The 12804-nt window shown below is 43.6% G+C and overlaps 1 protein-coding gene across 1 annotated transcript in view; it reads right to left on the reverse strand.

Annotated features, from left to right (window-relative positions):
- LOC138983566 (serine-rich adhesin for platelets-like) overlaps positions 1-11770 on the reverse strand; it is a gene marked incomplete at its 5' end in the record, with an annotated part of 13567 nt that extends 1797 nt beyond the window's left edge. Inside the window, 9 exon segments of the mRNA XM_070356843.1 lie at positions 201-1549; positions 3548-3748; positions 4828-4983; positions 5376-5496; positions 5722-5933; positions 6628-6774; positions 9063-9317; positions 10494-10697; positions 11600-11770. Of these exon segments, the coding sequence (XP_070212944.1) occupies positions 201-1549; positions 3548-3748; positions 4828-4983; positions 5376-5496; positions 5722-5933; positions 6628-6774; positions 9063-9317; positions 10494-10697; positions 11600-11770 (2816 nt within the window).
- Positions 11771-12804: the final 1034 nt, after the last annotated feature.

A 12804-nucleotide genomic window follows, 5' to 3' on the forward strand; every position in this document is an offset into this window, starting at 1 on the left:
TGTGACATGGATTTAAACACTAACAACTGGAGAAAAAAACAAGTACAATGTTATTTTGTTGCATGTCTGTATCATTATCTAACTGGAGTATCGAAAAAAAGTAAAGAGAATACATTCTAGTTGCCATCATTATAATCATTTAAAGGACTGAAAATGCAGGTCACAAAATGGTACCCAGGTCTAGAGAATAACCCACATACCTCATTTCTCAGTTTCCGCTCATGGTACACAACACTGGGGTCCAACAACAGGTTGCTGACAGGGAAGAGGTCATATCCTTCCTGCACGTGAAACGCGCCTCCCTTGTTCTCTTCTCCACGCGTCTTGGAATCCGGGTCATCGGGTTTCTCCTGCGTCGATGACAGCGGCTGAGGCGATGACAATGACGACGAGGACGACGTGGAAGGGGAGAGAGTTCCCAGGCTGGAGGAACCAGGAGGCATTGTGGCTGGGGCTGGCTTTTCAGGTCCGAAGCTGGTGTTCTTGTCCTCTTTCTGGTCCGTTGGGTCCTTCTGGTCCAGGAGTCCAGGTTCGTCCTTCTCCCTGTGTTGGTCTCGTTCCTTTGCCCAGCCAACCATGTAGTGAGTGTTGTCGCTTGCGTGCATGCTCTGGTGCGCAATGAACTCTTGGCCGCCGAACTCTGCTGGCATGGCTATCCTCTCTGTTTTGTGTGTGTCTGAATCTGAACTCAAGTTTGTGTCGTGAATGTTGCTGCCAGGGTGCATGCTTTGATGTCCGAGGAATTCTGCTGGCAAGAGTATCTTCTCTATTTTCGCTTTGTCTGCATCTGAGCTCAAGATTTTGGCATTTGCTTGCGAAGGCTTTGTCGTTTCACCTTCTGTTGGCTTTGTCGTTTCACCTTCTGTTGGCTTTGTCGTTTCACCTTCTGTTGGTTTTGTTGTCTCAACTTCTTTGTTCTTGTCGGTTACGGTTGGCTTTGACTCTGTTTGGTTTGAATTTGGCTTAACGTTTGAAGTTGAAGCATTGGCTGCAACTTCATTGGAAAGTCCATCGGTGTTTTGAGCTTCGGGTTTTTCAGACTGTTCAGGCTTATCTGCTACGGCTTTTTCTGACTGAACGGCATTGGAGCTGTTTGCTGTCGACTCTTTTTCTTTCCCTTCTTCGCCGCTGCTTTTAGTTTTGTCACCTTCAGATTTCTTGTCAACTGTATCCGCTTCTGCTGAAATCTCTGTAGATTTTTCTGAGGCTTCAACCTTTCTCAAAATCTCTTTTCCATTGTCATTCTCTACCACTCTTGCTTCGCCGTCAGCCGTGAAAGAAATCTTGCCACGTTCGACAATCTTCCCTGAATCTTTCACAACAACACCACCTTTGGTCTGTCCTTCTGCTGTAGCCTTGTGTTCAGAGACAACCCGTGTGTTGTCTGCGGCGTTGACAGCAAACTTCTTGGTAAAGGCTGAGAAGGTTCCGCTGGAGACTTGGTTGTTGTCCTGCTTCTGCTTGTTGGTCTCGATGTTGTCCAACCAGGCTGTGATCATCGTGTCTGGGAGCAGGGGGTAGACTCCTTTCTTCAGGGTGATCTGACAACCTGAGGAAGAAAGAAATGTTTGACGTAAGAATTTGAGGAGTGTACACTGAATGGTTGTCCAACCATGGCGTGATCATAGGGTCTGTACCGGCACGGTTGGCCTAGTGGTAAGGCGTCCGCCCCGTGATCGGGAGGTCGTGGGTTCGAACCCCGGCCGGGTCATACCTAAGACTTTAAAATTGGCAATCTAGTGGCTGCTCCGCCTGGCGTCTGGCATTATGGGGTTAGTGCTAGGACTGGTTGGTCCGGTGTCAGAATAATGTGACTGGGTGAGACATGAAGCCTGTGCTGCGACTTCTGTCTTGTGTGTGGCGCACGTTATAATGTCAAAGCAGCACCGCCCTGATATGGCCCTTCGTGGTCGGCTGGGCGTTAAGCAAACAAACAAACAAACATGCTATCATGTCCCCTGTTTAATGATGCAAGAACCGCAACAATCAGTACATTAGCTCCAGAATTTGTTAATATTGACACACTCCTGACAGGTGATTCAAACATTTCCATATTTGAAAATAGTGCTATTTTTGTTGTTGTCCAAAGCTATATTGAGAAATCAAACCGCTTTGGGACACCTTAGTTCGATGTTGGTGTGGGTTTTTCTAAATATATTACTTGGGGCCCATCTTTTTTTTTTGATATTTTGTTGTGTCTTTCGTTCTCGTTTTGTATTTGTTTCCGTTTTCGGTATTGACACAGATTGTGTTCGATAATTCAAACTAAGTTTTTCTTGCTGTTTTTCTCCTTTTCTTTTTTTTTCCATTTTTTTTATTTTTCTTTTTATTTTTATATATATATATTTTGTTTTTGTTTTTTTTGTCTCATCTTTTTTTCAAAAAATGTGTCGCATTGATCATAATCCGCCATGAAATTTCAGGAATGTTTATGTGAGCACTTACCATAAGTTTTAAACTTGTGCTCCTTCTTAATGATGTTATATTATCATGTGTCTGTTTATGAATAAAATACTGTTTAAAGGAAACAGACAAACAAACAAATAGGGTCTGTAGGCTGGGGATACACGCCTTTCTTCAGGGTGATCTGACAACCTGAGGAAGAAATGTAAGATGGAAAGTGTTAATATCGAGGTGGATGTAAATGTCTTATGGGTTAGAATTTGACGTTTTTCTTCAAGCCAATCTGATAACCTGAGGAAGAAAGAAATGTATGACGTAAAGTGTTGATATCGAGGTGGATGTGAACGTTGTTAAGGGTTATAATTTGTATACAATGGTTGTCCAACCAGACCGCGATCCTAGTGTCTTGGGATTCAGGGCGATCTGACAACCTGAGGAAAAAAGAAATGTTTGACGTAAAGGGTTAAATCGAGAGAAATTCAAGTTTTACGCCCTCACGGCAAAGCCATTAAGGGAATGTTTCCGGGTTTTACCCCGACTTTAGGTGGGATACTCAACAAGTGTATGCGTATTCAGGTGATATCAGCCATCTGCACTTATAGCAGAATGACCAAGGTCTTTTACGTGCCACTGTGGTGCAACGGGGGTGGGACATGGATACCGTTTCTGGGTCTGCACATAAAGGTGACCCGTGTCCGTCCCGGCCCGGATTCGAACCCGCGACCCTAGGATCACAAGTTCAGTGCTCGACCACCTGGGCCCCAAATGTTCTTTCTTTCTTTCTTTCTTTATTTGGTGTTTAACATCGTTTTCAACCATTCAAGGTTATATCGCGACGGGGAAAGGGGGGAAATGGGATAGGGGAAGGGATAGAGCCACTTGTTAATTGTTTCTTGTTCACAAAAGCACTAATAAAAAAATTGCTCCAGGGGCTTGCAACGTAGTAAAATATATGACCTTACTGGGAGAATGCAAGTTTCCAGTACAAAGGACTTAACATTTCTTACATACTGCTTGACTAAAATCTTTACAAACATTGACTATATTCTTATATTCTATACAATAAACACTTAACAAGGAGAAACAGAACCCACCCTCTCTCTCTTCACAACTTCCGCCCCTTTTCACACCAATCTACTCTTACCTTGCGAAGGAAATGTGACGGTGGGATACACTCCCCCAAGGGCAGTGTCGAAGACTCGCTGGTAGATGGGACGGTTGCTGAGCGTGAAGTAGATCACGACACTCTGCGGCTCCCTGACGTCTTGCTTGGTGAACACCACTCCCACTCCCACACTCTCTTGTTCACTCGCCTTAGTGTCCAGCTCAATGCGGTCAACAATCTCTGCAATGGGTGAAAAACACAGAGAACAGGAATGTCAACAGTCTACTCCGGTCAAAATTATTCCAATGTCAAGAGTCCAACGGTCAACATTCTTTCAATGTCAACCGTCTACCGGTCAAAATTAATTCAATGTCAACACTCTACCGGTAAAAAATCATGATATGTCAAAAAGCCTGCACATTTGATGACCTGGGAGATCAGAAAAATCTCCATCCTTAACCCACCAGGCGCAGCTGGCTGGGAGGCCGGTGTCGTATCCACTGGGCCACCGCGCCCGTCTAGTCTACTGGTCAAAATTCTTACTTCTTCTTCTTCTTCTTCTTCTTCTTCGTTCATGGGCTGAAACTCCCACGTTCACTTTCGTTTGTGCACGAGTGGGTTTTTACGTGTTTGACCGTTTTTACCCCGCCGTTCAGGCAACCATACGCCGCTTTCGGGGGAAGCATGCTGGGTATTTTCGTTTTTTATAACCCACCGATCTCTGACATGGATTACAGGATATTTTCCTTGCGCACTTGGTCTTGTGCTTGCGTGTACGCACGAAGGGGGCAAATGCACTAGCAGGTCTGCACATAAACAGACCTGGGAGATCGGAACAATCTCCACCCTTAACCCACCAGGCGGCCGCGGCCGGGATTTGAACTCACGACCTTCCGATTAGAAGACCGATGTCTGATTCACTAGGCCACTGCGCCCGTCTAACATTCATTCAATAGCGGTAGGTTACCTGTCAGTATACCATTTGCGTCAACAGTTTACTGGTCAATATCCAATCTACGTCAACAGTCTACTGGTGAAAATCTCATTTACATCAAATATTCACCGGTTAAAAAAACTATTTTACATCAACATTCTACCGGTACAAATTCTTGAACGTCAACAGGCTACCCGTCAAAATCTAATGAATATCAGCAGTCTACCGGCAAAACATGATTCAAAGATCAAAGTCAACCGATCAAAATTCATTTAACGTGAACAGTAAAACAAAAATTCAGCGTCAGCAATCTTCCGGACAACATCCCATTTACATAAAAAGTCTCAGGAACAACATCCCCTTAATACATGTATAAGCAACTGACCATTGTTTGAGATGATGTCTCCAGTCATGGGGTCAAGGCTGATCTCTCCGACTTGAGCCCCAATCAGTGAGTGGAGATCTGACCACGCAGTGGACAAGCCAATGACCGGACACTGACCGTGTGTCTTCGTCACAGAAAACTCCACGTACGGCAGACCTGCAACAGCACAAGAATGATATAGACTATGATAAGTTAAAAACAAAAACAAGAACTACAACAAGAAGAAGACCAATACGAATAGAAGAAGATGACCAACAACAACAGAAACAACAACAACAACAACAACAAAAATAACCACAACAGCAATAACAACAACAAAAGAACAACCAGAAAAAGAGCAAGAACAGTTAACAGCAGCAGCAGCATAACAACAACAACAACAACAACCACAACAACAAACAGCAACAAACAGAAACAACAAAAACAACAAAAACAACAACAAACAAACAAACCAACAACAACAACAACAACAACAACAACAACAACAACAACAACAACAACAACAACAACAACAACAACAACAACAACAACGGCAAGCATACACTTACTCATTCCGAAGTATGAAGGACTCTGCAATGATGTTGTCGTGCCGGTCATACTCTTGGGGTCGTCGGCAACTACTGTGATAAGTTGCTCATCTCCCGACGGCCAAAGCGACAAATCTGCTTCCTGTTTGGCCAGGATGCACATTTGAAATAACGTAAATCAGGCTTTGATTCTTATTCTGTGCCAAATATAATACACACACACACACACACACAAACGCACGCGCACAAACGCACGCACAAACGCACACACGCACGCGGACACACACTCACACACACACACACACACAGACACACACACATACACACACACACACACACACACTCACTCACTCACTCACTCACTCACTTTGGGGTCCAGATAACCGAACGGAAACAGAACGCCCGTCCAGTTCACTTTCGACAAGACGCCCGCCCCCGTAATGGCTAGAGTGGCACAGATAGATGTGTTGGCGTCAGCTTTTCTGAACATGGCCCGACCCAACACTCTCTTACTGGTGAAGAACTTCACGATCACTTGATCCTCCTTGTTGTGGTCCACCATACACGCGACCGCTCCGTCTGAAGCGAATTGTTGAAACACAGTTTTCGTAATAATAACAACAACAACAAAACACTTTTTACTATCAATTAAAATTAATACGTATATGAAAATGCAAGAAGAAAAATCGATACAGCCAACTTTCCTGTTTACGATTTTTGAAACTCACAAAACGACAATAACACATTAAAGCATCAGCATTTTATTAAGAAGAAGCCTACGTCTACAGCCTCTTAACTCAATGTGCCTCGCGCTCTTGTTTACATGATATTACAATATTCATTCAAATCCTGTTGTTGTCACAATCATAAACCGTATGGTCAATTTCGAATATCACAGGGACCTATCTTGCCTTTCAAAGAATTGTTGTTGTTGTTGTCTTTCATTAACAACAACAGAATGCTAACTGTTAGCTTTTTTCACTTACCGCAAACTTATGATTTAACATTAATTTGTAAATCAAACACAGATTGGATAGTCGTCGTATCTAATTCCATCTCCTGCTCGACCTCTTCCTCCTCCCTCTCTCTCCCCCCTCATCCTCATCCTCCTCCTCCTCCTTCTCCTCCTCATCATCATCCTCATCATCATCGTCGTTGTCGTCATCGTCGTCGTCATCGTCGTCGTCATCGTCGTCGTCATCATCATCATCATCATCATCATCATCATCATCATCATCATCATCATCATGCTAACAATTCTTTCTTCTCTTACCTCCAACTTTGTGTTTTAACGTGACTTTAAAGCCGTCAGCGGAGAAGATCTGTCCTGACGTCATATTGTAGCTACACAACCACGTGGGCTGATCGTCAGTTGACGTCATTTTATTGGCCACCCCAACGAGAATCTCGCACTGGTCCCCTGTAAAGTGCAAACGTTTTTGGTAATATTCAAGGTTAGTGTCTTCAATTCCAGAAGGCTAATGCAAATTGCTAACGGAACTGATTATTTTTTAAGGTTAGTGACCCTAATTTCAGAAGGCTGTGGCAAAGTTCAGACATTATTGGTAATATTCAAGGTTTGTGTCTCCAATTCTAGGAGACTATTCCAAAGTGCAAACATGATTGGAAATCCTCAAGGTTCGTGTTTTCAACTCTACGAGGCTATTTGCAAATTATAAAAGTTTTGGTCATATTCAAGGTCAGGGTCCCCAATTTCAGAAGGTTATTGCAAAGTGCTGACATTATTAGTAACATTTAAGTTTAGTTTCGAAAAATGTCAGATGGTTATTACAAAGCGCAAACATTGTTGGTAATATTCAAGGTTATAGTGTTTTCAATTCCAGGATGCCATTGCAAAGTGCAGACATTATTGGTAATATTCAAGGTTATAGTGTCTTCAATTCCAGGAGGCTATTCCAAAGTGCAGACATTATTGGTAATATTCAAGGTTATAGTGTCTTCAACTCCAGGAGGCTATTCCAAAGTGCAGACATGATTGGTATCGGTAATAATCAATGTTTGTGTCTTCAATTCCAGGATTTTTGTTGTAAAGTACAAATATCATTGAAGCCAGAGAGTGTGGCGTGTGCGGCTTTTGTTGCCTTTCTGCACACACTGATGAACGGCAAAAGTTAGGGACCGCCCTTGAAAAAACCAGCTGACTTCATTTGTGCCAAACTCCTTGTTCCCAAGTTTATAAAACCAAATGGCTGTCAGGCCGTACACATCAGTGGGTGAGCAATGCTGTGTTAGCAGGAAACTTGCTCGGGATCCACGGAGGCCTGGCTAGGGCACAAGACAGAAACTGCCAAACTGCAAAAAGTGGACCATTTTTACGCTGGCGCGTGGGCAAGCCTGGGCAGGAAAGATGAACCATTCGTTATACACGTGCAGGGGGGATGTGTTGAGAGTGAACTGTTGTCACCAGTTAGGCTTTATAGCCCCGCGATTTTCCGCTAGCCACCATCTTCTCACTATGCCTCCCAGACGAAAGGTGACCACCTTCAACAAAGCCCGGGCCATCGCATGGCTGCAAGACGGCGTAAGCAAGCGAGAAGTGGGCAGACGACTTGGAGTGTCCCATTCTGTCGTGGTCACGCTGCATCAGCGTTCTGGAGAGGCCCAGGTCAGGACGGCCTGGTTTTTTCAAGGGCGGTCCCTAACTTTTGCCGTTCAGTATATATGTTCTGCGCGAACTTAGAATCCGGTTTCATTCTAGAATGGACCGGGTCCAGGTTGGAATTCTAACCCTGCGCAAGTACAGGGGTGCCATTCTAGAATGAAACCATTGAATAAAGGGGGCCGTAATGTTTGTAGGTAAGACAGAGTTGTCTTCCCTTGAATTATCTCCACCTGCACCTTCCCTTTGATAAAATGGGGCTGATTTGTCTACCCCTGAAAAAAATCCTTTGGCGATCTTGCGATGTCATGTCATGTCAAGAAAGTTGACACTCCTGAGTACGCAATAAACAAAGGCAGACCATAGCAAGGGGGACTACCAGGGCGGTAATGTTTGCAGGGCAGTTGTTTTTGTGATGAGAGCCGGTTGCGGCCGCTTGCAATGTCAGCGCTGTCTCCCTCTCGGAAATGTCCGGTTTTTTGACAATTTTTTTGACAGACAGACAGACAGACGGTCAGACCGACTAACCGACAGACAGACCAACAGAAGGACAGAGTGAGTTATAGAGCTGTTGTCACAGGTTTAAAAAAAAAGTTGACATTATATCTTCACAATTCAGAAGACCAACTTCATGTATATGAATAAGATTAAAAGTTACAAGCGAGATCGGCAAAACACTGTCAGTCCGGAAATTTCCGTTCGTAGCGATCAGTGCTGAGTGTCTCTCAAAATCGTAATCACTTTCAGAACATCACAATCCCAATTCACGATGTCTTTGAGTAAAGTGTAAAAAAAAACCGAGAAAAAAAAAAACCAACCAAACGCACAAAAAACAAAAACAAACAGAAAATCCACATTTGTGGCTTTGGCTGTGTGATAGTCTAACTGAAATGACTATTCCAACTTGGACCCAAATTCCAACCTTGCGCACGGCCGATTCTAGAATGGACCAGCAACAAGGGTTTCATTCTAGAATGACACCCCTGTACTTGCGCAGGGTTAGAATTCCAACCTGGACCCGGTCCATTCTAGAATGAAACCGGATTCTAAGTTCGCGCAGAACATATATATCTCATCTTGACGCTTACCCAACTTTTCCGGAATCTTCAAAGGCGAGACCATGAATAACTGCTGTTCTTCTTCAAGCGGCCAGGATTTCATCTGCACAAAGCAGCTACCCTCCGTAGTGGGTTCCACTGAGCACTTCCAGTCTCCAACGTCTGTTATTTTTGTGTTCTGGCTGTGAATCAAGTCCCTGTCCGTGTCCAGTTTCTTGAGCGCCCACTGCATGTGTTCGGTGGAAAAGTTGCACTTGGCTTTCGTGTTGATTTTAACGCTGCTGTCTGGAACATAATTAGAGATTCATCCACTCAGAATTACTTGTCGATATTCAATTACTGTAGGACGTGCCCCAGAGGTACCCAGGAGGTATAGCAAAAAAAGGATTTTTGTAAAGCTCGCCATGGCCAACAAATGCAATACAGGGGTAAAAGAAAGTGTGTGTGTGTGTGTGTGTGTGTGTGTGTGTGTGTGTGCCTGTGTGTGTGTGTGTGTGTGTACGTATAAAACTCATGATGCCCAAGAAAAACAAAACTCACTATGACCCAATAGTTGCCACACAAAGGTAATAAAACAGCGTTTTTGTCAAACTCACTATGGCCAATAAATGCAACAAAGAGGTAAAGAAAAAAAGTATTTTCGTCAAACTCACTATGGTCAATAAATTAATTCAACAAAGAGGTAATAAAAAAAGTATTTTCGTCAAACTCACTCCGGCCCATACATGTAACAACTAGAGGATTACCCGCTTCGCCGGGTACCGGCTTCGCCGGGAAGAAGTAGAGCCTAATACCCGGCTGCGCCGGGGACCCGGCTTTGCCGGGTGTACGCCGACTTCGCCGGCGCACGAAGGAAGGGAGATCTAAAAATAGTAACGTGCAGTGACATTCTAAAAATAGTAACGGGAATATGGATTGACGCCACACGAAGGAAGGGAGATAAACGCAAAGCACTGGAGAAGATAAGGAAGAGTTGCTGGGAATGGAGAAATGGACAGAAAAACCAAAATCGGTTCAGCGCTGCGCGCTGAGAGCACGTGTTGAAATATCTCATCGAGCAGGTTGTGTCGGGGGTGTACCTGAATATGGCCACCAAATTTGAAAGAGATCCATCGAGAACTTTGGCCGTGCATCGCGGACACACACACACACACACACACAGACACACACATACACACACACACACACACACACACACACACACACACACACACACACACACACACACACACACAGACACAAGTCGTATATAAATATAAAAGAAGTAAGATAAAAGTATTTTCGTCAAACTCTCTTTAGCCAACAAAAATAACAAAGAAGTTAGAAAAAAGTCTTTATGTAAATCTCACTAAAGTCCATAAATGTAACATAGGGGTTAGAAAAAAGTATTTTCGTAAAACTCATTATTGTCCATATAAATGCAGCAAAGAAATAAGATAAAAGTCTTATCGTAAAACTTACTATGGCCCATAAATGCTACACAGGGGTAGCTCCCACCGCACGGCTGTCTGACGGTCTTTTCGTACACAAGGGATCCGTTCTTGGTGAAAAACACCACCACCACCATTGCTTGTTGTTCTGTGTCGACATTCTTGACGTCAGAAAACACCACGCCGCAACCCATGACGTCACCTTGCTTACACTTGTTTGCGTCATCCTGAGAAACTGAAAAAAGCGGGAAACATTTCGTGACAAATACAGTGACTCGAGCGAACGAAGACATATTTAATACATGAACTTTTTTCTAAATATATTTTTGAATAAAGCGAATTTGCTGTCTTCAAGAAACATAAGCTAGCTGGAAAAAAAATCATAAAAAACCACACACACCACACGGAAGATTGAGGGTCGACTTCGTTATCGAGTGCAAACAACCTAGGTTTTTGTTGGAGGATCATTCTCAAGGATGGGGTACCAAGCCAATTCTTATTACGCGCGTGATATTTTCACTTTCAACTTTGGCATTTTACCCCAGGAGATGATTTCATTTCAAAGAAAGAATTCAGAATAGTGCTTACGTCTCGGTATATTTATACAGTTCAAAATACATTATTCTTCTAAGATGGAAACCAGAACATGTGTCAGGAATTCAACATATCTGAACACACAGAACATAATATCTGAACATACATTTTTATTATTATTTGTGTTATGTTTCCATTGTGAATCAAATGGATTGTGAATGACATAATTCCACAGATTAAACGCTGTTTACGAGTGTTGACCAACAGAGGCGTTGTTTGGCGTCAGTGGTCGTCAAAGCTCCCAACCAACCTTCTAAAAATCGCCGAAATCTTTGTCGAATCTTTGTTGTTCACAGTGGGAAGGGGAGGAGGATTGGGGGGGGGGGGGGGAGTTGGGGGGTTAGGGTCGGGGAGAAGCTTACACCAAGGACTGCCTGATTTTTCCGGAAACTTGCCGAATCTCTTGGATATAATTATGGGACATTTGTCAGAGAAAATGAACACTAGCCGTACGTTCCTGATCCTAAGCATTTACCGGACTAAAAACGTATATCACAAGATAAACTGAAACCAGGCGCTGGAGAATGACCAAAGTGCTCCTACCTTGCTCCCCATCCTTGTGTAGGCCCCCGTCGTCACCATGGTAACCGATGCTGTAAGATTTCCATCCGGGGAAATCTGTGCGGGTGAAGATAGGGGGAACAACTCCGATGGCGATGGCGCTGGTCTCGTCTGCGCCGAGTTCGGTGATCTCCACTTCAAAGTAGTTGAAGCCTGAAGAAATAAAGTTAATACAATTTGGATGCGAATTGTAGAAATTACTGATTACTTCATGTATATATCGTGCCCAATTCACGGAATTTCCGAATTCGTAGAATCAGCAAAATGTTTGCCCAATTCAAGGAGTTTCCGAATTCGTAGAATCAGCAAAATGTTTGCCCAATTCAAGGAGTTTCCGAATTCGTAAAATCGGCATCATTTTTGCCCAATTCGCGTAATTAGCAAACTCAGTGTCTGATACTACTGACATCGATGGAGGCTCGGCCCACTCGAAAAAGTTTCAGATGACAGCGCCGGTCAATGTCTGCTTAAAGGCACAGTAAGCCTCCCGTAAACCATCACAGAGCTCCCCGAGCGTCTAAATACAGTACAAGCATACTTCCATTTGAACGCTCACCGAACGGGAACATCCTGGCTGCTTTCTGTCGAGCGTGAGACATTTTCAAAGAATTTATTTTCGTAGACTTGTTCCGTTAACAACAACGGCGCCTCGTTTTTGCGCTAGACCTAACTTTTAAAATCTAAATAATAAATTGACAGCTTGTTACACAAACATTCTTTAATCATAAAAGAATTCGTTTTTCATCAAGACAAGATCAGAACAATTCGAAGTTGTGAAAGTTTAAAAAAAGAAAAGCCCGGAAGCAGGGTCACGCAAGGGTCGTAGCAGACGACGGCCGGTTTATCAGTGCAAATCGCCGTTCCTCTCAACAGTCAAAAGCCATCGCTAGAGTTCTTGTGAACCACAGCCGTTGTTTCGTGCATAAAAAAAACGTGCTATTGTAGATAAGCTCACGTCGAGTCGCATTCAAATGACTAACTATGACGACTGCATTGTGAAAAGGGAAAACTGGATCACACGGGTTCACGATGGCTCAGGGGTAAGATAAACCACGCAAAAATAAATTCTTTGAAAATTGTTCGCTCTTTACGGAGGGCACCTAGGATGTTCTCAATTGGTGAGTGTTTAAATGAAATGGTGTTTGTACTGTGTGTAAAAGCCTAACCGTATCTGTGATGGTTTACGG

The sequence above is a fragment of the Littorina saxatilis genome, linkage group LG13, assembly GCF_037325665.1.
Source record: "Littorina saxatilis isolate snail1 linkage group LG13, US_GU_Lsax_2.0, whole genome shotgun sequence".
NCBI classification, from domain to species: Eukaryota; Metazoa; Mollusca; class Gastropoda; order Littorinimorpha; family Littorinidae; genus Littorina; species Littorina saxatilis.